The 21,534-nt window shown below is 42.1% G+C and overlaps 1 protein-coding gene across 1 annotated transcript in view; it reads right to left on the minus strand.

Moving 5' to 3' along the window:
* PPP2R2B (protein phosphatase 2 regulatory subunit Bbeta) overlaps nt 1-20,797 on the minus strand; it is a 448,022-nt gene extending 427,225 nt beyond the window's left edge. The window contains exons 1-2 of the mRNA XM_035014406.1: nt 20,665-20,797; nt 20,467-20,544 (exon numbers count right to left, since the gene is read on the minus strand). Coding sequence (XP_034870297.1) covers nt 20,467-20,516 — 50 coding nt within the window. The 5' untranslated portion in view covers nt 20,517-20,544; nt 20,665-20,797. The remainder of the gene's footprint in view (nt 1-20,466; nt 20,545-20,664) is intronic.
* Between the last annotated feature and the right edge of the window lie 737 nt (nt 20,798-21,534).

The following is a 21,534-nucleotide window of genomic DNA, read 5'->3' on the forward strand; positions in this document are numbered from 1 at the left end:
ATTTATTTATTTATTTATTTATTTATTTATTTATTTATTTATTTATTTGAGAGACAGTGAAAGAGAGATAGAGAGAGATCATGAGCAGGGGGAGGGTAGAGGAAGAAGCAGACTCTCCGCTGAGCAGGGAGCCTGATGCGGGACTCCAACCCAGGACCCTGGGATCATGACCTGAGCCGAAGGCAGACGCTTAACCAACTGAGCCACCCAGGCGCCCTCATTTAATCCTCTTGAAAAACTTAGAATCAAGTAAATGTTATTATTTTATTTGTTTATACATGAGGAAATTTGCACAGAGACGTTAAATAACTTGCCAAGTGTGAACAAATGGAGAGACTAGGTTCACAGTGTAGACGTCTCACTCCTACCCCCACACTGTCTGGATGCTGTGCTGTTTTCCAGGCTACATGATCTTGACATTCTCTTCCCTGGTAGTCTGGTAGAGAGCAGAGCACCTAGAATGACACTCAACTTCTGTGTCAACTGATATGGAATTGGTGGGTATTTGATCAGGCTGGTCAAATTTACTTCTGCCCTATTTGAAAGAAAGGGTTTGCTAATGACTAGCATCACTATGTGGGGGAATTATAACCAAATCCACACATCTACCCATCAATGCCTCCAGAGATTCAAGATGCACTGAAGGGTTACTTTTTCTAAGACACAGTGTCAAGGACCATGGGGGTGGAGGAATATGTAAGGCAGAGAGTGTAAAGGTTAGTGAGGAGGTAAGAAATCAATGAAAAATATGAATATATTACCAATTACAGAATGGCCATAAGAGCATAACAGATAAAGTGCAGACTAGGAAAATCTCACGTGTAATTGGGACATTGGGTTGGATTCCACGAAGACTTCCTGGAGGTGGCAGCATCTGAGATAGGTTTTGAAGGACAGGGAGAATTTGAATCTGTGGAGATGTGAGTGGGAAAAACATGCTGGTAGGAATTAAAAATTAGAGCAACAGTTTGATGGTAGGGAACCTCAAGAATTATTTGGGGGAATAATGAGTACTTCTGTTTATTTGTCTATATAATGCCAGGAAAGATGGTTTTTAATGCTACTTTATGAACATGAAAATAATAATATTACATTTCCTTAAAATTTTACTACATAGTTATTCACAACTCCAATTTACCCTATTTATTCTAAATTAATGGAATTAAAGCACATTTTAAACCTATAAAGCAGGTTTCAACTTCACTGTTTGGGCTAAACACTAATCAGCTCTCATTTGGAAATAGGAGACTTCAACCTCCCTTATCCAAGCCAGACGAAGAACTGCCTAATTATTCAGTCTATACAATGTCTCAAAGCCTTTGGAAGAAGAACCCATTCCAAAGTCATTCCAGAATATGCTTCCATTTCCTCAAAAGGAATTGCTTTGTCTGCTCTCCTGCGCATCTCTGGGCTTTAGTTAAACGATGAACAAATGCAAAGGAATCAATATGCTAAGATAGTAAGAGTGCATTTTTTACGGCTTTCTGTGGCTATGCTATCTGTTTTGGCCTTCATCCTCAGGAGCAGGCAGTGCCATTTCCTTCTGGACAGATGAGAACATTAGAGGATTTTGAGGTAACCCAGCACATGGACCCAGGTGGCAAGATCTTAGCTTTCGGACCCTTAGGCCACCCTTTAGAGATAAAAGAGAAGGTTTGAGTGATCAGGTTTAATGTCTTCTGTAGAAAACACTTTAACACAAGTTTTCCCTTGATTCTGAGAGGCCGTAATAGTAAACCTTTCAAGAGGCAGCAGGGGAGAAAATGCTCGACCTGTTGTTCTTGAGGTACGGAGAGAAGACTTGCTCGTTCGGCGAAGGCGCTCCCCTGGGTTTACCACCCTGCACATACAGCCACCTGCACTAGACTTCTGTGTGTCCTGCAGAGTAGTTCAGTTTTTAATTCAAATGTCAGACCTTTAGAGAGGCTATGCGTTCACCCGTCTCCTGCATCTGGAGAGAGTTACACACTTAACGTTCCTTTCTGTTTCAGTCCGAGTTTTGCTCGTCAGCTGGGTTTATCAGCGTCAGCACTAGTGATGTTCTGGCCTGGATAATTCTTTGCTGAGGGTGGGAGTGGGGCTGCAGGTGGGGGGTGGGCCCTGGGAGGGGGAGTTCTCCTGGGCGCTCTGGGATGTGTAGCAGCATCCCTGGCCTCAAGCCACGACATGCCAGGGGCACCTCCCCACCTCCATGGTGACAATCAAAAATGTCCCCAGATGTTGCTAAATATCCCCTGGGGTGGGGGCAAAGCTGTCGCCCATATACACACACATGGAGAATCCTGGCTTTATAGCGAGACTGCCTCAGAGACCAGGGCTCGGGCCGTAACCACGTTAATTGTACACAAGGCAACATAGTGTTGGCAAATAATCATTTGATGAACAGTCAGCAAACCAAGTGCTTCTGGAACTCTCCGTGTCTTCGGTTCCTCACCTCACTCTCTCACACGGCTGCCGTGTAAATCCCATGAAACAGTATCTGTAAAAGGGCTTTTGAAAATTTGAAAATAGAATGTTGTTGCCATTTGGTTTACCTGAGTCTTTAGGCAACCACTGATCCTGGCATGTTGGAAAATGACAGCTCTATTCTATAATAAATAAACTTACTTATTTATTTATAATTTTTTAAATTCAATTTAATTAACATATAGTGTATTAATTAGGAGTAATTAATTAATTAGTAGTATTTAGTGATTCATCAGTTGATGAATATAACACCCAGTGCTCATTACATCAAGTGCCCTCCTTAATGCCCATCCCCCAGTTACCCCATCCCCTGACCCCCCTCCACTCCAGCAACCCTCACTTTGTTTCCTGGAGTTAAGAGTCTCTTATGGTTTACCTCCCTCTCTGTGTTTGTTTTATTTTATTTTTCCTTCCCTTCCCCTCTGTTCATCTGTTTTGTTTCATAAATTCCACATACGAGTGAAATTATATGGTATCTGTCTTTCTCTGATCGACTTATTTCGCTTAATATAATACCCTCTAGTTCCATGCATGTCACTGCAAATGGCACGATTTCATTCTTTTTGATGGCTGCATAATATTCCATTGTATATAATTTAGATTTAAAGGAATCCCATCAACCAATCTACAAACAGGGAGTTGAAGGCAGCAGTAAGAGACATTGCTCTTGCCACTCAAATGAATATTCTTGGAGTCTCTTGTCTTCATGGCCTTTGCTGAATGGAGAGCTGGTGCTAATTCATGCATGCATTTGTTCAGTAGATATTTGTTAAGTACCACTCTGTGCCGGGCACTAGTGATAGTTACACAACTTCTAGTTGCAGTAGGCACATCAGATCTGGCCCTGCCTTCATGGAGCTTATAAGCTAGTGGAGAAAACATACAAGGAGTAAGGAAACTATAATGCATTTGGCAAGTGCTACGAAGGGTAACAGCCTAGACCTCCTAGGAGGGCCACCAAGCTTAGAGACAGGGGTTAGGGGAGGCTGGCTAGGGAAAGTGACACCAGAGCTGAGGTCTGAATGATGAGGAGGGGTTTGCAGGGAAAGAGAGGGTGAGCAATGTTCCTGGCAAAGGGGAGAGCATGTGTGTAGTGCTGGAGGTGAGGAACTATGGTGTGGAAGGAAACACAAAGCACAGAGGACATGCAGGCAAGCAGTGACACAGGCTGAGAGTACCCTAAGAACAATGAAGCCGTTTGAAACCTTTAGGGAGGCAAGCCACATGTGCGTGTACTAAGAATACTACCGTAGCTCCAATGTGACGAATAGAAAGGAGGTGGTCAAGATGAGAAGGAAAATGGGAGAAAACCAAAGAGGCTGCTTCCATATCCAGAGAACAGAAGATGGCATCCAACGTAGGATAGCGGCATTGTGGCTAGAGAGTGGTCAAGGAATTCAAGAGATCATTTGAAATATTTAGGAGGAAGAATGACATAGGATTTAGGGTAGATGAGCATGTGTATTGAGGGAAGTTAGGAAGGCAGGTGTCAAGGATGACTCTAAGGTATTTGGGCAGGCTTTCGGAGAAAGTAACTGAAGTTGACTACAGCCATTGCTACTAATAACAACAACAACAACAAAAAAAGGAAAGAATGTTTATGGGTTCCTGCTGAGTGCAGGTCCCTAAGTATTAAAATTATTATCTCATTCAAGTCTTGCAATATCCCTATTATATAGGATCTGTTATTCTTAGTATGTCAAGGCTCAGGATAACCTGCTCCAGGGCACATATCTGTAAATGACAGACCCAAGATTCAAATCCAACTCCCTGACTCCAGAGCCCCCTCTGAACCACCACATATAACCATTATTAATTCATTTGAGTGTTTGCCTTCTACGTTTAAATCATAAGTCTTTCAGTTACCAACAATACCTTTGAAGGAATCACTGAATCATTTAAGCTCTTTGAATTTCAATTTCTGTAGCCCAAATCTGTGTATTAGAATACCTCCTTTACAACACTGATAGAATGATTAAATTGGTCCCAATACTAACAATGAGAGAGCAAGCATTTACTGATTGCCAACTATATCCATGCTGTGTTGTAAAATACTTTATATGTGTTAGCTAATTTAATCCTCACAAAAGCCCTTGAGGTAGCTTCAATGATAATGTTACAAATGAGGACACTGAGGCACAGATGGATGAAATGCCATACTCAAGAGTTACATAGCTGGGATGCAAACCTGGGTTAACATTTCTGGAGGCTGTACTCTTCACCACTGGGTCGCGGTGTCTCTACTGAGAAGTGAGATCTCAGCCAGTCCCTGATACATCATGAGTCTGATGCCTGGAATACTGGATATGCTCAGTGCTGGCTACGATTTTTATTCAATGTTAAGTGTATCAAATTTTTGGTAAGTGCCAGGCACTGTGTTAGGCAAACAAGATAGATATGGCCCTTGTTCTAATGCTGTTCTTGGAATTTTGGAAAGCCATTTCCAGTCATGGCTTTTTTTTCCCCCCATTTGTCAAGCTGCCTGTCCATGAGAAGTCGGGACATGTCAGTCATTGATGTGAAAGGTTTCAGAGGAGGCCAGGGAGGTGACTTCATCTGGAGGCAAATACTGAGCATTGAGAAAAGAGCTGGTGCGTGTCGGCCAGAAGGCCCCACAGAGGCTCTCGGAGGGGCTGCTGCCTCCCTCCCTGCCCCCTCGCAGGGAGCACAGAGTTCAGTGTCTACATGTAAGAAACAACCGGCTGAGAAAATGGAGTCTGAATCATCTATCTAACAGATATTTGGTCGCCAGAGGTCAGGGAGCACAGGTTGATGGTATTTTTTTTTAATTGATTTCTTTTTTTTTTTTTAGACAGAGAGTATGGAGGAGAAGGGCAGAAGGAGAGGGACAAGCAGACTCCACGCTGAGCGCTGAGCCCGACATGGGGCTCGACCTCATGACCCCGAGATCATGACCTGAGCCGAAATCAAGAGTTCGGCGCTCAACTGACTAAGCCAACTGGATGCCTCAGGTTCATGGTATTTTTTTAATGGGAAGAACTATCAGAGAGCTAATCTAACCCTGTAAAATCACATAGAAGCCTGAGCCATGGAGACATGAAGTGCTTAGGTGGCAGAGGACACGTGTGGCTTTGGTTGCATCCCTCTTCCTTTCTGTAGCCCATTTCCTCCCTCTGTAAAACGGGGAGATGAAAAATGATCTTCCAGCTTCCTTCAAAGTCCACTACGCTATGAATCTACATGTTTAAACCACATTGTTACCTACTTGCTCATTAAGAACATGCGGACAAATGATACTTTCATTAGGAGTAACGAGCATTAATTAATTGTTTATGTTTATGGATGATGTAGGGGCAATTAATTACCTATGATTCTCTTTTAACTGCTTTGGCATTACATAGATAGAACCCAAGCCTAGAATCTTCCACAGAGGTTACTGTTCTTTCCACGGCGGAGGCTTGTTTTTGTTTGCAGTCATATGTAAGTAATCCTTTCGTAAACATGGGAATCTGCTGGCCATTTTAAACTCATTTTGAAACAAGTCTATCAAACTTATCAGATATGAAAGATTAAAAATAAATAATTATCTCATGGCTGCAGGGATGACAGATTTTTAACATTTTCTTGGAATCTGCTTTCATGTGCATTATAGCTAACATTTACTTAGCATTTACTGTGTCCTATTCTGTCCTCTTCATGGATTATTTGATTTATTCTCACAAAAACCTACAAAGGAGAAGCTATTATATTCCCCATTTTACAGAGGAGAAAAGTAAAGTTAAATGAAACTAAGGTTATGTAACCCATTCAAAGTGACATAGAAAGTGGTGGCACGGGGACTCAAATCCAGTCTGTTCAGAGTTTATACTTCTTCTTCTTCTTCTTCTTCTTTTTTTTTTTGAGTAGAGTTGACACACAATTTTACATTAGTTTCAGGTGTACGACTTAGTGATTTGACGAGTGTATCCATTACACTGGGCTCATGCTTTTAACGATGGTAAGTTCGTTCTTCATGATGCCCTCAGCTTTCTATTAGGGACACAGAGTATCACTTTCTGTGAAAAGAAATGCAAGTATTTTAAAAATAATACCTGGAGGTTTTTGTTGGTTTGGGTTTTTTTTCTTTTTGGGATAAAGTTTATGAATTATTTTTTTAGTTTCATGAATTTAAGTTGCGATTAACTAATGGTATTTTTAAGAGACAGCTTATCTTTAGCCAGCTGTAAATTACGTATTAAGATACATTTGCTCTCAGGTACGTCTGATGAGAAGCTGCACTTTACACGAATCATGGACGAATAAGGAGCAAGAAGGTAAATTCTGGAGCATGTGTGAAATGGTAAGTTGTAGAAAATTAACACCAGTTTTCCTTGGGAAATAGGCACTTAATATCAATATTTGGAAGTCATTACTGCTTGGATATCATTTGTACAGACCTGTCAGCGTGGAAATTGCCTGGTCAGTGTGATGGATGGTAGAGAGGAAGAAGCACACACTGAGAAATGACTCGTGCCATAATACGGGGAAAGGTTGCCTTAAATTGTAATCAGGAGAATCATTCCTGAAACAATAGGTAGTAATGATTCTTAAAAAAACAGCTGACACAGTTATGGAAATGCTACATAAAGAGTAACATTGTTTTAAAAAAAGATCCCACGTTCCCCAAGCTACAGAGTGAGAGGACCCTGCCAGTTCTATGAGCTCCCAAATTTACATGATCTCAACAATGCCTTGAAAATCGATTTCTGGGCACTAGAACTAACATTTTACAATTTCCTATGATGGTTCTAGCAAAGATGTGTGCACCACAGTGAGCCGCAGACCACGGGCGGTTTTCCACTCTGAGAGGTGAGGTCTGAAGACCTCCAGGTTGGAAGCACTAATAAAACGAACAATAAAAAAAAGTTTGAGTTTAAAGGTGAGGTTGAATTTTCATAGTACCACTCTATAAACGGTCGGGTTACTGACGTTCGCCCTTGAGGTGAAATGCGCTCGGCTTACGTGGACGGTCAAATGACCAGTCGTCCATTTTACTAGTACTACTTCAAACATCAGGGTATGCCCATGCTTGAGATCCTTTAGTGGCTTCCCATTGTGCCCAGAATAAAACTCCTATTACTTACCAAGGCTTGCAAGGCCTCACTGGAACCTGCCTCTGCCTCTCACTGCAACTTCACCCTTCTCCCACTCACTGCCCCAGGCGCTCTGGGCTACCTTCTGGTCAGGCCTAGACTGCTTGTGCCTCAGGGCCTTTGCACTCATTGTTCCCTGTGTTTAAGTGCTATCCCAACAAGTCTTTTGAACCTGGCTTCTACTCATTACTTGGGTCTTAACTCAAATGCTGCCTCTTTAGAAGAGCCTCCACAGAATGACAGTTTAATGGAGCATGCCCACCCCCTCACATGGCCACTATCATGTTACCACATTTTATATTCTTTATAACACCCATCACCATCTGAAATTATGTCATGTCTTTGTCACTTTGTTTAATTGTCCATCTCACCACTAGAATGTGAACTTCATAACACTGGAGATGTTGGCGATTTTGAGTTCTGCTGTGTTTCCAACACCTAGTGCCCAATACATATTTACTGAATAAATGGTTGAATGAAATCCAATTTTCCTTTTTTTTTTTTTAAGATTTATTTGTTTATTTTAGAGAGAGAAAGAGAGCACATGAGCAGGGGGAGGGGTAGAGAGAGAGGGAGAGAAAGAATCTCAAGCGGACTCCCCACAGAACAGGGAGCCCGACACAGAGCTCGATCTCACAACCCTGAGATCGTGACCTGAGTTGAAGCCAAGAATCAGACGCTCAACTGACTGAGCCACGCAGGTGCCCTTGAAATTCAAGTTTTCAATTTTCTTACCCTTAACCATAGTATTATAAAGGTAGCTATACTCTCCTAAAAAAAAAAAAAAAGCGTTGGGACGCCTGGGTGGCTCAGTCGGTTAAGCGTCTGCCTTCAGCTCAGGTCATGATCCCAGGGTCCTGGGATCGAGTCCCGCATCGGGCTCCCTGCTCCGCGGGGAGCCTGCTTCTCCCTCTGCCTCTGCCTCTCTATCTCTCATGAATAAATAAATACAATTAAAAAAAAGCGTTACCTAATAAATTAAAAATAAACATGCTAAAGAAAAAGGCTTGATGCTTATTTGAAACCTTGAGCACAAGATCAGGAATCATCCCACAGTGTCCATGTGCTTAATTATTTATTCTCAGCTTTTAAATTCCAATAACAAATAACATAGGCACTAAGTGGAATGATGCTGAGCCGGCTTAATTAGTAACATAAAAAGAAAACAAAAGGCAAGTCATCTTCTCACACACCCAGACCCCAGCTTCAAGGCAGTCTAGGGAAGAGTGGCATTTGGGTTTGCCTGAACCAAATGCTCTACAAAGAATAAGCCAATGAACCTCCACTCGTTGCCCAGTCGTAGCAAGAGAATTGGTGAAGCCCCATCTGCCTCTTCTTCCCATAGCGGCCACCGTGTTGGGACCAGCTGGAATGGCACCCCCTTCCCTGCTGCACCCGGAATTCTCTCGTGGTATCCTCCACTCAGAGATGGCAGTCCTAGACCATGCTCAGATGCAAGCCTGATCTGTGAAGCCACTTAGGCTGATCCCATTCTCTGTGGCAGTGCCGGTTCAGAAGGCATGTGACTCCCACTGAGGCCAAGGGGACATCTAGAGAAATTTTCTGGGGACATCTGGGGGGATAGTCCTTGCTATTTTGTTTTGTTTAAGTCAAACAACCTTTCATTAGATATCGTCGTGTCTATCTCAGTGTGACACCCAGAAGGGCAGTAGTTGTTCTGGGACAAAGCTGATGTTCCAGGGGCAGCCAGGCAGGAAGATGGAGAAGATCTGAGTCCCCCATGCTGTACTTCAGCCAGGGAACTAATGAGCTCAGGGGGTTCCCCACCTCAGGACTTATGTGGAAAATTGGATTACTGCCATAACCACTGAACAGGATGGGCTCTTTGCTTTTGACCTTGGTCCCTACCCATTTGATACTGACCTGCTGCTAGAAAGAGCGTGGTATAACCAGTGGCTCTGCCCCATTTAGGCAGAAGAGTAGGCCTTTCCAGTGACCTGGAAGGCCCCTGCTTGAGTCCAGCTGCCATCCCCTCTGCTTTCATCTGTCACAGCTTCCCCCTTTGCTCACTCAACTTCAGCCACACCAGCTGCATGTCTAGTCCTTGAACTTACCAGAGAAGCTCTTGCCTCGGGGCATTTGCATTGGCCATTACCTCTACCTGAAACTCTCCACCCCAGATATCCACATGACTTGATCTTTTGCCTTTTTCACACCACCGGTCAAATGTTATTTTTTGCACCAAGGCTTGACCCTCCTATTTAAAAGAGAATACCCACATTCCTGCACTCCTACTGATTTATTTTCCTCTATTGTACTTATATCCTTATATTTTATAGTCTACTTATTAATCTATTGTCTGTCTCCTCTGCTACTGAATCTCCAGGGCCTTGAATGCCTAGCACACAGTAGGCAAATATCTATTTGTGGATATTTGCAGAACTAAGGGGGGAGGGAAATAATTCTTTTACTATTCTAGGTATTTTGAGATGAATTTTCTGTTGCAGCTGAAAGCATCTTGAGTGATGGGTTTCCCTTGCAGTGCCTTGTAACTAGTGCCCTGCATTTTAAAGACAGTCAACCATGTTTCAAATTCAGAGTCAGTACTTCTAGAACAGAGTTCCCCCCACCCAAAGCCATCAACCCATATTGTGTAGTGGAAGATGAGAAGTAGAAAAATCGCCTGTGTATGATTCAAAAGTTTGCTTTCTGGTCCCTATGAGACCTTGGGCAATTTAAAATTTATCTCTATCTGCCTTAACCTCCTCATCTCTCTGAGGAATAACCTATCTACTATCTGTAATATCTATACTATCTCTTTTATCTCTGTAATGTGGGATTATAAGACCTACTCTAGTTATCTCCCCTGGGGGTTATAAGAAATAAATGACCCATACATGTTAAAAGCAGGAAAATGCTGTGTATATTTGTAATGGATTATTTTGAATGAGCTATTTTATTCTCCTGAAAGCATTCATTATTGTTGTGTTAATGGTAATACTGATTTTTTTTTCATTTGGTGACATTTATTACTTACTGAAGTCCATATTCATTCAATAAATATTCACTGAGCCTCTATTCGGTGCCAGGCAACTTTCCTAGGAGCTCTTGAACACTAACTGAGGTCAGACAGGTGTGTTACCGGGAAAAGTGGTTAAACTTCCCGAGCCTCAATTACCTCTACTGTAAAATGAGGGTAGGTTGCCTGGTATCTTATTGATGTGACAAAGCTGAAAGGGGATAATATACTGAAAGTTATTACTATAAAATCTGGCTTAGTGAAGTCTGATTAAATAGAATTATCTTTTTTATTACTCTGTCATGGCCAGGCATTGTATAGTATTTTCGAAGACTTATTAACAAAGCTTCTCAACATCATAGCCCAGAAAAGATGAGTAATTTATCCAAAGGAATAGATGAGCCCTACCTGAACTCAGCCCAGGGCCTGACACATAGTAAGTGCTCCATAAATGTTTGCTTTTTAAACACATTTCGTGTGACTGGCATTTGGGCATGGGTGAAATGATCAGCCACAAAGCTTTTTCTCTTTCTTGGCCCGGAACATGTTTAATTACCTAATGCTTACAAAGAGGACAGGATGTTTGACCTGGGTCCTGTGCGGAGAACTTGCTTCCCCTCCCCCACAGAGCCTTGCAAGCTTCCTAGGAGTCCACTTCTCCCCCAGCTGCCTTCAGAGTACCACCAGCCTGCAGCTCTCTGCATCAAGACAGCCTCCCTCACAGCTGAGAAAAATGCTTTCATCTTGTGGTAACTTGTTCATAATCTGACCAATTTTGCTTCTAGTGGATTGGAGCCCTGCACAAAGTAAAGTTACTTAGGAAATCCCTTTGTGGACTACAGATGCATAGAGGAGATCCAAGCTTCCTTTTGACACATAGAGGAGAGGTTTTCATTCCCTTCCGTGCCTGGGGCAGAGCTGGGCTGCACAGTAACCTTGTATTTATTGGCATTCTGGTTTCCTTTAAAAGCACTCCAAATATGCTCAGATGTCTCCCTCTCTCTCCTCTCATGTAAGGAAAGAAGGAATAGAATTTCTCAGTGTGTCTTTTGGATCAACCCATGTTAGAATTATCAGGCATGTCTGTGCGATTTGCAAGCTCTTTGACTCCATCCCAGCTGCTCGGAATCAGAATCTCTAGGGGTAGGACTTGGAATATGCCTTTTAACACCCTCCCAGATTATTTGCATGCACAATAATGTTTGAAGATCATTCAGTCACCTAAGGTCACTAACTAGGGAGCTGAACTCAGTTTCAGATTAGTGCCTGATGAATAATCTTATGTTGGTGGCTTGGCCTTGTTGATCCAGAAAGCTTCCACCCAAACCAACAGCTCTTCCTCCTGAAACTAGAGTTCTTACCACAGCCACCATTACATGCTGTCTCCGGGAGCAGGAGAAGCAAGCAAGCAAGCAAGACTCCATCTTCTATCTCTTTTTTAAAGGAATTTTTTTTTTTAAAGATTTTATTTATTTGACAGAAAGAGTGAGAGAGCATAGCAGGGGGAGCAGGAGAAGGAGAGGGAGAAGCAGGCTCCCCACTGAGCAGGGACCCTGATGTGGGGCTCGATCCCAGGACCCTGGGATCATGACCTGAGCCAAAGGCAGACGCTTAACCATCTGAGCCACCCAGGTGCCCCTACATCTTCTATCTCTTAAGCGAAGATCTATGGTGTAACATAATCACCCTATGCCTTGTAGGTTGCACAGACAGCTAAGAAAGGTTATTTGTCAGTCACTGACTTCTCTCTATAAAATGAGAAGGTCATAGTCTTTACACTGCTTTGAGACAACCCAATCAGATTGATTGATTGATTGGCAATAGCAAAAAGTCGTAATCCCCAAAGGGAAACCGAAAAACCATTCCCCAAATCCCTGCATTTCTCAGGGCAAAGATCAGACTCTCCCTGCAAATGTGTTAGGTAGAGGACTTCCCTTTGCAAGGAAGCCACTCACAAGCATCAGCTTTTAGTTGAGGGTGTATGGAACGCACCTTATGGGGGCAGCCAGATTGATATTTTTCTCTCATTAGAAAACAGAATCGATAGAATGCGTCATCCATTTCTCTACGTGAGCCATCTTGTCAGAGCGAGGGGAAGAGAAGAAGGTTATGCCCGTGGAGCAAATCAGAATAAATACCATAGTTATCTCCCATGAATAAGATGGAATGACCTGTACCGACAGATACTGAAGAACCACGGGATGAGGAATTGTAGCATCAGAAAGAAGATGGCCACAGAAATCCTATCAGGTAGTTCTGATCTCTTCCCACGCACAGAATCTTGCATGAGACGTGGTCTCACGTCCAGAGTGGGCGATTTCCACCATGGAAAGTTCTCCTGTGACGACACAGCGGAGGATGTCATGGGATGAAATCACACGTGAAGTGCGTGAGTGGCACAAATCAAGTACAAGAATTACACATGGCAAACCTTTCAATGTGTAAGCGTCTTCCAAGGACTCAACTGAGTGGACAAGGCTTAGAAGTCATCCTAGCCGCAGCAAAACAGGGGAAGCTGGAGGCCACTGGCAATTGTTTGCCGAGTGTGTGACGTACGTGAGGCCATCCAGTACAGTGGTTCCAAATACCACTGATGTTCTGACACCTCCCTCATTTCAGTCTCTGCCTCCAACTCCCATTCTCGCTCTGAAGAGCCGCACTCATGGATACAACTTTCTTCTTGGCATCTGCACCTGAGTGTCTTATAAACACTTTACGCTGAGTATGTGCAAAATGAAGCTCATAATTTTTCTCCCTCAGGCAGTTCAGGACATGCTGCTCTAAAATATGCTGCTTTGGTATATTGACTATTTTGAGCTAAAGGCACTTAAAAAATAGTATATGTAGGGAGTGGCTTTCACAGAATTCCCCCTATTTGCCTAAAGATAGAGTCTCCAAAAGGAACTCAACTGTCACAAATCCTCTCTGGGAGTTTCATCAACCAGGGAAGATGGACTCTTATCCCAGGAGAGACTAGAGGAGACACCACTCCCAGACAAACTGGGTCACAAACTATCACACCTGCCATCTGCTATTCTAAGGGCCCATTCCTCTTTCCCAAAATTCATTTACTTTCCTCTAAGAGGCATACCTCTCTCCTTCCTTCCCCTATTCAGATGACATATAAACGCTCACATCTCAATGCCTTTCTGCATATTCATAATGTTTTTCCTGTGATGTCTCCATGTACATAATATTAACAATTAATAATTTTGTGTACCCTTTCTCCTGTTAATCTGCCTATTGTCAGTTTATTTCATAGACCCAGCTATTGAACCTCGGCGGGGGGCGGGGGGGGGGCGCTAGTCCATACCCCAAACATGTTTCCTTTCCAGGTTTCCCAGGCTCCACAACTCGTACCCACACTCCACCCAGTCAGTCCCTCAAGACCAAAACTTGGGAGCCGTCTTAATTCCTTACAATATCCCTCCCCAGAAATCCAGTCCATGACCTCCAAAATATGTCTGGAATCTCTTCTCATCGTCCGTACCTTCTCTACTCTAATAAAGTCACGCTGTCTCTCAATAGAATTCCAAGAATTTATTAAAATGGTATCAATTTAGTCCTTAAACTCCTTCAAGGGCAAGGAATCCCATTATTCTCAGAATAAAATCCAGACTCTGTGAGGTGACCTAAAAGGTCCTGCCTGATCTAGCCCTGTCCTGCCTCTCTGGTAGGTAGCCCAAGACCACAGTTTTCTCCCACCCAGCTCCCGTCATATTCAGCGCTCCTCTTTGTTTCAAAAACATCATCTTTTAGATAGCACTGGGCCTATATGAGTACTTGTTTTATTACTCCCTACAATGACCAAGGCATGGTTCTTTGAACTCTGGCACGTTCCCCACCTTCAGACCGCAGCTCAGGTGCCACCTCCTCAAAGGGGCTTTCCCCGGCGCCCTGTGCTGAGGTGTTTCCTCCAGAAACTCTCTCAGACCACCCTGTTTACATCTTTCCTAGTGTTCATCAAAACTTCAGATGATCTTCTAGTTTTATACTTTTTTTATTGGCCAAGTCTCTCAATATAAAACCTTTTTTTTTTTACTTGTACATCATATAAATAGATATTTTAAATAACACAGCACATAGAAAATGGAGGTATATCCCAATGATAAAAATCACAGTAACTAATCATAATTACTGAACATTTTCTATGTGCTGTGTTGTTTAAAATATCTAATTATAGTCTAATTGTTCTTCAGGTAGATTTTATTATCCCAATTTTCCATATTAGGAAATGGAATAATGAAAAATTTGAGGTAACTTGCTCTTTGACAATAAGAAGCAAGGCCAGGGGCACCTGGGTGGTTCAGTCGGTTAAGCATCTGCCTTCAGCTCAGGTCATGATCCCGGGGTCCTGGGATCGAGTCCCGCATCGGGCTCCCTGCTCATCGGGGAGTCTGCTTCTCCCTCTCTCTCTCTCTCCCTTTACCTCTGCCCCTGTGCATGCCCTCTTTCTCTCAAATAAATAAATAAAATCTTTAAAAAAAAGAAGAAGAAGAAGCAAGGCCAAATTTTTAACCAGGTATTTTATTGTAAAACATAGGCTCTTAATCAGGCTACCACATAGGTTTTCCTGCATAAGTGTAGGGTGGCTATTAGGCATGTTCATAGCAGTGTTATTACAAACCTTGAAAGTTGAGGAAAATAAATTAGGGCATATCTACTGTTCATAATATGAAAGATGGTCATCATATATTGTTAAGTGAAAATATCTATTAATAAAATAGTATTTCCATTATGACCCTTTTGGTAAAAAAAAATATTGATTTTGTTCATTACAAACTAACCAGTCCCTTCTACAGTTTCTGGCACATGGCACTTGTTTGTTGACTGAATTAACTGATGAATATACATAGTCCAGAGGCTAGAAAAAATACACCACAAACTTTAGCAATATTAATCTGTGGATTGTGAGATTATGAATGAAATTTGTTTTCTGACTTTTTTTTAGTTTTACTTAAAATTCTCTAGACTGAGAACATACACTTAGTACATTTACATTTCCAGAAAAGGAAAAGAACAAATGTTGTATTTTTAAAAATTGTTTAGGTTCTATCTTGAATGACTTCTTCCCATTAAGTCTATCTTTGTATCCCAAATATATGAGATTTCTACCTCTTTTGTACTCAAAGCACCTTAGCCTTGAGTCAAAGCACTTCTTCTTTAGCTCACTTTGCCTTGTATTATTTTTACTAATGTAATGCCTTATTCTTATGTACCAATTCCTGTCTCCCCCTGTAAACGGTGCATTCCTTGAGAATTCGGACTATATTTTATTTATCTTTATTACTCTTTCATTTTCTAGGGCAGTGCTATGGATCTAATAAAAACTCACTCAATGTTTAGTGTTGGGCTCATAGTATTATTTATCCACTATCCTACTGAATAATTTGGAATATGAAAAATTCTAGCCTATTAGCATATACCTAAGATGTACATTTAATTAAATTAGCAATAACAGTACCATGCTGAGCCATATTAGAACCTGAAGTAAAGGAAAAATAAATCAGTAATACTGATCCTGTCTTTATGTAATATTTTGATATTTTATTCATTATGAATTCTTTGTATTAATTTTGGTTTTCCAAAATATTGCATTAAAATATGTATCTCTATTTCTGTCACTTCACCTCAGCCCTACTTTTATAATACGGTATTAATGGGTAATGCAATCTGAGCAGCTTATAACCACCTAGACACCGTATGTATCATATGTATACTTATATTATATACATATAGAATTATATATAAAAATACACATAACATATATACATGTATATATGCACACATAACTTTATTCACCTAGCATTCACTGCCATCCTAATGGAGTCTGTATTAACTCCATTTCACATACAAAGAAACTTAAGCACAGAGACATTAAGTGACTTTGCCAAGGTTACCAGCTAGAAGGACTTACCAAACTCAACACCGAAAGAACAAATAATCCAGCCAAGAAATGGGCAGAAGACATGAACAGACTTTTCTCCAAAGAAGACATATATATATGGCTAACAGATACATGAAAAAGTGCTCAACATCACTTGGCATCAGAGAAATACAAATCAGAACCACGATGAGATACCACTTCACACTGGTCAGAATGGCTAAAATTAGCAAGTCAAGAAACGACAGATGTTGACGAGGATGCAGAAAAAGGGAAACGCTCCTACACTGTTGGTGGGAATGCAAGCTGGTGCAGCCACTCTGGAAAACAGTATGGAGGTTCCTCAAAAAGTTGAAAATAGAGCTACCCTTCAACTCAGCAATTGCGCAACTGGGTATTTACCCCAAAGCTACAAATAGTGATCCGAAGGGGTACGTGCATCCCAGTGTTTATAGCAGCAATGTCCACGATATCCAAACTATGGAAAGAGCCCAGATGTCCATCAACAGATGAATGGTTAAAGAAGATATGGTATATATCTTATGGAATGTACAATGGAATATTACTCAGCCATAAAAAATTAAACCTTACCATTAGCAATGACAATGGAATATTACTCAGCCATAAAAAATGAAACCATACCATTTGCAATGACATGGATGGAACTAGAGGGTATTGTGCTAAGCAAAATAAGTCAATCAGAGAAAGAAAATGATCATACAATCTCACTCATATGTGGAATTTAAGAAACAAAACAGAGGATTATAGAGGAAGAGAGGAAAAAATAAAACAAGATGAAATCAGAGAGGGAGACAAACCATAAGAGACTCTTAATCATAGGAAACAAACTGAAGGTTGCTGGAGGTGAGGGGGTGGGGGAATGGGGTGACTGGGTGATGGACATTAAGGAGGACATGTGATGTAATGAGCACTGTGTGTTATATAAGACTGATGAATCAATGACCTCTACCTCTGAAACCAATAATACATTATATGTTAATTAATTGAATTTAAATTTAAAAAATGAAAAATTTTAAAAATTTAAAAAATAAAATAAAGTGGTAGAAATGGAATGGAAAAGTCATTAATAGGAATACATAAAGTGGAAGGGAAAGTTGAAAGTTGAATAATCTTTTTAAAGATTTATTTATTTATTTTAGAGAGAGAGAGGCGTGGGGAGAGGCAGAGGGAGAGAGAGTTAAGCAGACTCCACTCTGAGCAAGGAGCCCGACACAGGGCTTGATCTCACGACCCTGAGATCATGACCTTGAGATCATTACCTGAGCTGAAACCAAGAGTTGGATGCTTAACCATCTTAACCGACTGAGCCACCCAGGTGCCCGTGAAAGCCGAATAATTTTTAATGACTTTGATCAGTGTAGAAAACTAACTTGGGTAGAGCAGGCCAATTAAAAAATAAAGAACCTGATTGTGAACAACCTTGATTTTTATCAAGTGAAAGTCATTCATTAAATTCACTCAACAAACACTCAACTGTCTCTGAAGCACTCTTAGTGTAGGTTGAATGACATCAAAGATATGCTGGCCAGGGAACCTAGCACCAGGGGCAGCGTGTCAGTATCCAATCTGATTCTCCTCTTAAAAAATACTTACCGCTTTAGTCACCATTTGACGTGATTTTTCTGACAAAAGTTGGTAGTGAGTATCATTCTGACTCAATGAACCGTTAATTTAAGTATGCCCCTTACTCATTATGGGCAGCAACCATGTGAGCACATCCTCGGTTCCCCTGTGCCCATGACGATCATCTAAGAGCAGGCATGAAAAATGCAGATTCCTGGGCCTTACTCCAAACTACTAAGTAAGAACCCGTCTTCAGAACAATGTTTAAAGAGCTGAGGCTTTCCAGTCCTACAGACTGGGTTGAAACCTAGCTGAGCCATTTATTAGCTCTGGAGCCTTTGACAAAGAACTTAGTCTTGTGCGTGTGTGTTTGTTTAGCTTCGGTATCCTCATAGGTAAAGTGGGACTAAAAATACCTACCTCTCATAAGGTTTTCATGAGGATTGAATTAGAATGAAGGTCTAATTATAATGATTTTTATCCCAGTTTACAAATAGAGAGTACTTTCAAACTGCCAGGGACTATGGTAAATGCCGTACCTACATTATCTTACTAACTTCTCTCAAGCACTTAGCAGAGTCCTCACCACACAGAATACTCCATTGATAAGAGCTATAGCCTGCGTAGCCACCCAGATCATTGTACCTGGTGGGGAGCCAGTCACAAACACAAGATTCAGGTCCAGAGTCTGAGACTAATGATAATGGATAGCCTGGAACAGGTCAGCCAGGCTGGTGGTCCCCAAAGCCAGCCTACTGCATCAGAATCATCTGGGTGAGCTCATTAAAACACACTGTCCCACCCTGGTCCTTGAACCTCTAACTCAGTAGCTCTTGGGGGACCTGGAAGTCTCTATGGTTTAAAAAGCACAAGAGATTTTGAATTATGGCCAAGATGTGAAGCAAGTGGTTAACTTGAGCTTCAGATTTCTTAAAATTCGTGAAGTGAGGGAGTAAGTCATTTTTTCCCTTTGCCTTGTTCATCTCCAAGGCCTAGGACAATGCTGCCACAAAGAAATGCTCAGAAATATTTTGGATTCGATGAGCATAAAATGGGCCTAACAGAGCCTGTTTTGTCTGCTTCCCAAGAGCTTTATGAGAAGTGTTTGTAAAGCTCCAGTTTATGGTGTGCCTAAAAAATAGAAGATGCTAGGGGCGCCTGGGTGGCTCAGTCGGTTGAGCGACTGCCTTCGGCTCAGTTCATGATCCCAGGGTCCTGGGATCGAGTCCCACATCGGGCTCCCTGCTCTGCGGGGAGCCTGCTTCTCCCTCTCCCACTCCCCCTGCTTGTGTTCCCTCTCTCGCTGTGTCTCTCTCTGTCAAATAAATAAATAAAATCTTTAAAAAAAAAAATAGAAGATGCTATACAGTAGTGTAATTTTATAGATTTAGTTATTAACTACTTTTACTGTGCCTTCTCTCACCCTTTTAACATAAATCATTTGGTTTGGAGGTATCCACCATTATAGTGGGTTTCTAAAAATAAACTACAGCAAAATTGCAGATAAAACACCTCCTCCAAATAACTCCAAATAATTTTTACTCAAATTATTTTTACTCAGAACTAAAATGCTGTAGAAGGACCCAAAATTCCACATGCACTTAGGCATGTTAGTTTCCATATTAAATTTCAACCTTGTCAACTATTCACTCCCTCATTCATTTCTCTTCGCTTTAGACCTGTCTTATAGCGCATCTGGTTAACTGTACCTACTGCCAACACCACACAGTCTGTTTCAGGTACCCTCACTGCATTCCACTAGAACAGCGAACCTTTAAGGACACCCAGCAGGGCCATTCTAGTTCCTTCCAGTTGCCTATCATTCAGCTATTTTCAAATGCAGACATCCTTCGGGAGAGTCGTGGAAGTCTCCAAGCTCAGGCTTACGAGGGAAGAAAGCTAAGAGAATGAGAAACAAGTTCTTCAGGAGGCGGGAAATGGATGCATTATCCCAAGTAAAGGGCCTGGAATAGGAAAATCTCCTGAGAGCCAGAAAGGCAGTTATATGCTAATCCTGGGGCTCAGTGCAGACCCAGTTTATAAGACTAGACTTGAATTCTTCACTCTCCCTGTGTGCTTCCTGTACAGAGAAGCAAGTGATCTTCAACAGAGAACGGAAGGAAGAGATTAACATCTGACCGTGCGGCCACGTTTGGCCTCAAAATCCTCCAGAGCAGACCGACAGTCCCGAAATACGACTTGCCAAGTGTCGCCTTTCTCTCTATGCAAACCTGTTTCACTGAAAGTTCATTTCAGTGCTGCCTCATTGGTGGGAACAAAATAAGCTTCAAAAGAATAAAAGGATCGAAAGAAATCATTAAATCTATTTCTAGCTCAGAAGGCTATTCTGGGATGTGTGGGACCTTACATTCATGGACGCAAAGATGAATGTTCTCGAATCTGGAACCAGCACAAACCCCCAAGGAGGCAAGGAAAAGAGGAGAGGAAGCTTCTCCTACCTTCTGTGGCTCCAATCTCGATGGTGCCTTTCACTTGGCTGAAGCACCATAGTGTGTCCTGGGTGAGCACCCCAATTCCTGAAAGCAATACAAGGAGACACTTCAGGTTAGGTAAGAGGTCCCTGTTGGCCTTAAAAGGCCGACAGGGAAGGAGACACATCGTGGAAGCTATGCATTTCTAAAAGGAGGCTTGCACACCAGGTATCATCCCGTTGGAGAGGAGAACCCAAGGAGCGCGGGGAGAAGGACCGGTCTGCGAGCAGCGCGTCCTGCTGTGAATCACGGCTCTGTCCCCTCCATCTGACCACGCCGCCCCGGGGACTGTGGAGCAATTGGAGTTGGTCCCTTCTGGGCCCCTGGCAGCATCCTAGCGCGGGCCTGCACCCTGTGTGACTGCCCCTTTTCATGGGAATACTAATGCTTTCGATTGTTTTCCTTCTGTCGTGGTGGGGAGGAGAAAGAGGCAGTTCGTTAGAGGGGAGCGAGGAAAAGAAAGACAACTTTTTTTTTTTTTTTTTAAACTGGTTTCCCAGCTCTCCCAGCTGAACAGCCAGTAAGGGGTCAGATACTGAGAACTTGCGTCTTTCTTGTTCACTTCTTGACTGCTTGCCAAAGTCTGAGCTGACTGCAGAGGAGAGGAAAGCAAAAACAGGTTGGGGTTGGGGCAGGGCGGGGGAGGGGGCGGCTGACAGCACTGTGGAGTCAGTGCTGACAAATGTGACCTACTTTGTTCCATGGGGATTTCTGTCTCAAATGTGAACTGAACCTTTGGTGGGGGAGGGGTTAAATTTTCTGGCTTTTCTGGCTTCTGGTTTCTGCAAATATATGTATCCAATACGAATGCAAATGCTAATATACCGACTAATATATTTATTAACATATATATTCAAATCAGAAAAGTCCTTTTCAGAGCACTTCTGAATTGCAGTGGTGCCAGTTTGCTTCTCGACAGCCGGGCTGTTCCCGTCAGTTTGACTAGGTTTTAAAGTTAAGAGGAATATTTCATCGTCAAATTTTGGGAGAGGCTATCAATTTAAGAATGATTATATGAGTAGGGAAAAAAAAGCA

The sequence above is a fragment of the Mirounga leonina genome, unplaced genomic scaffold (assembly GCF_011800145.1).
Source record: "Mirounga leonina isolate KUSES-001 unplaced genomic scaffold, KU_Mleo_1.0 Mir_168, whole genome shotgun sequence".
Taxonomy (NCBI): domain Eukaryota; kingdom Metazoa; phylum Chordata; class Mammalia; order Carnivora; family Phocidae; genus Mirounga; species Mirounga leonina.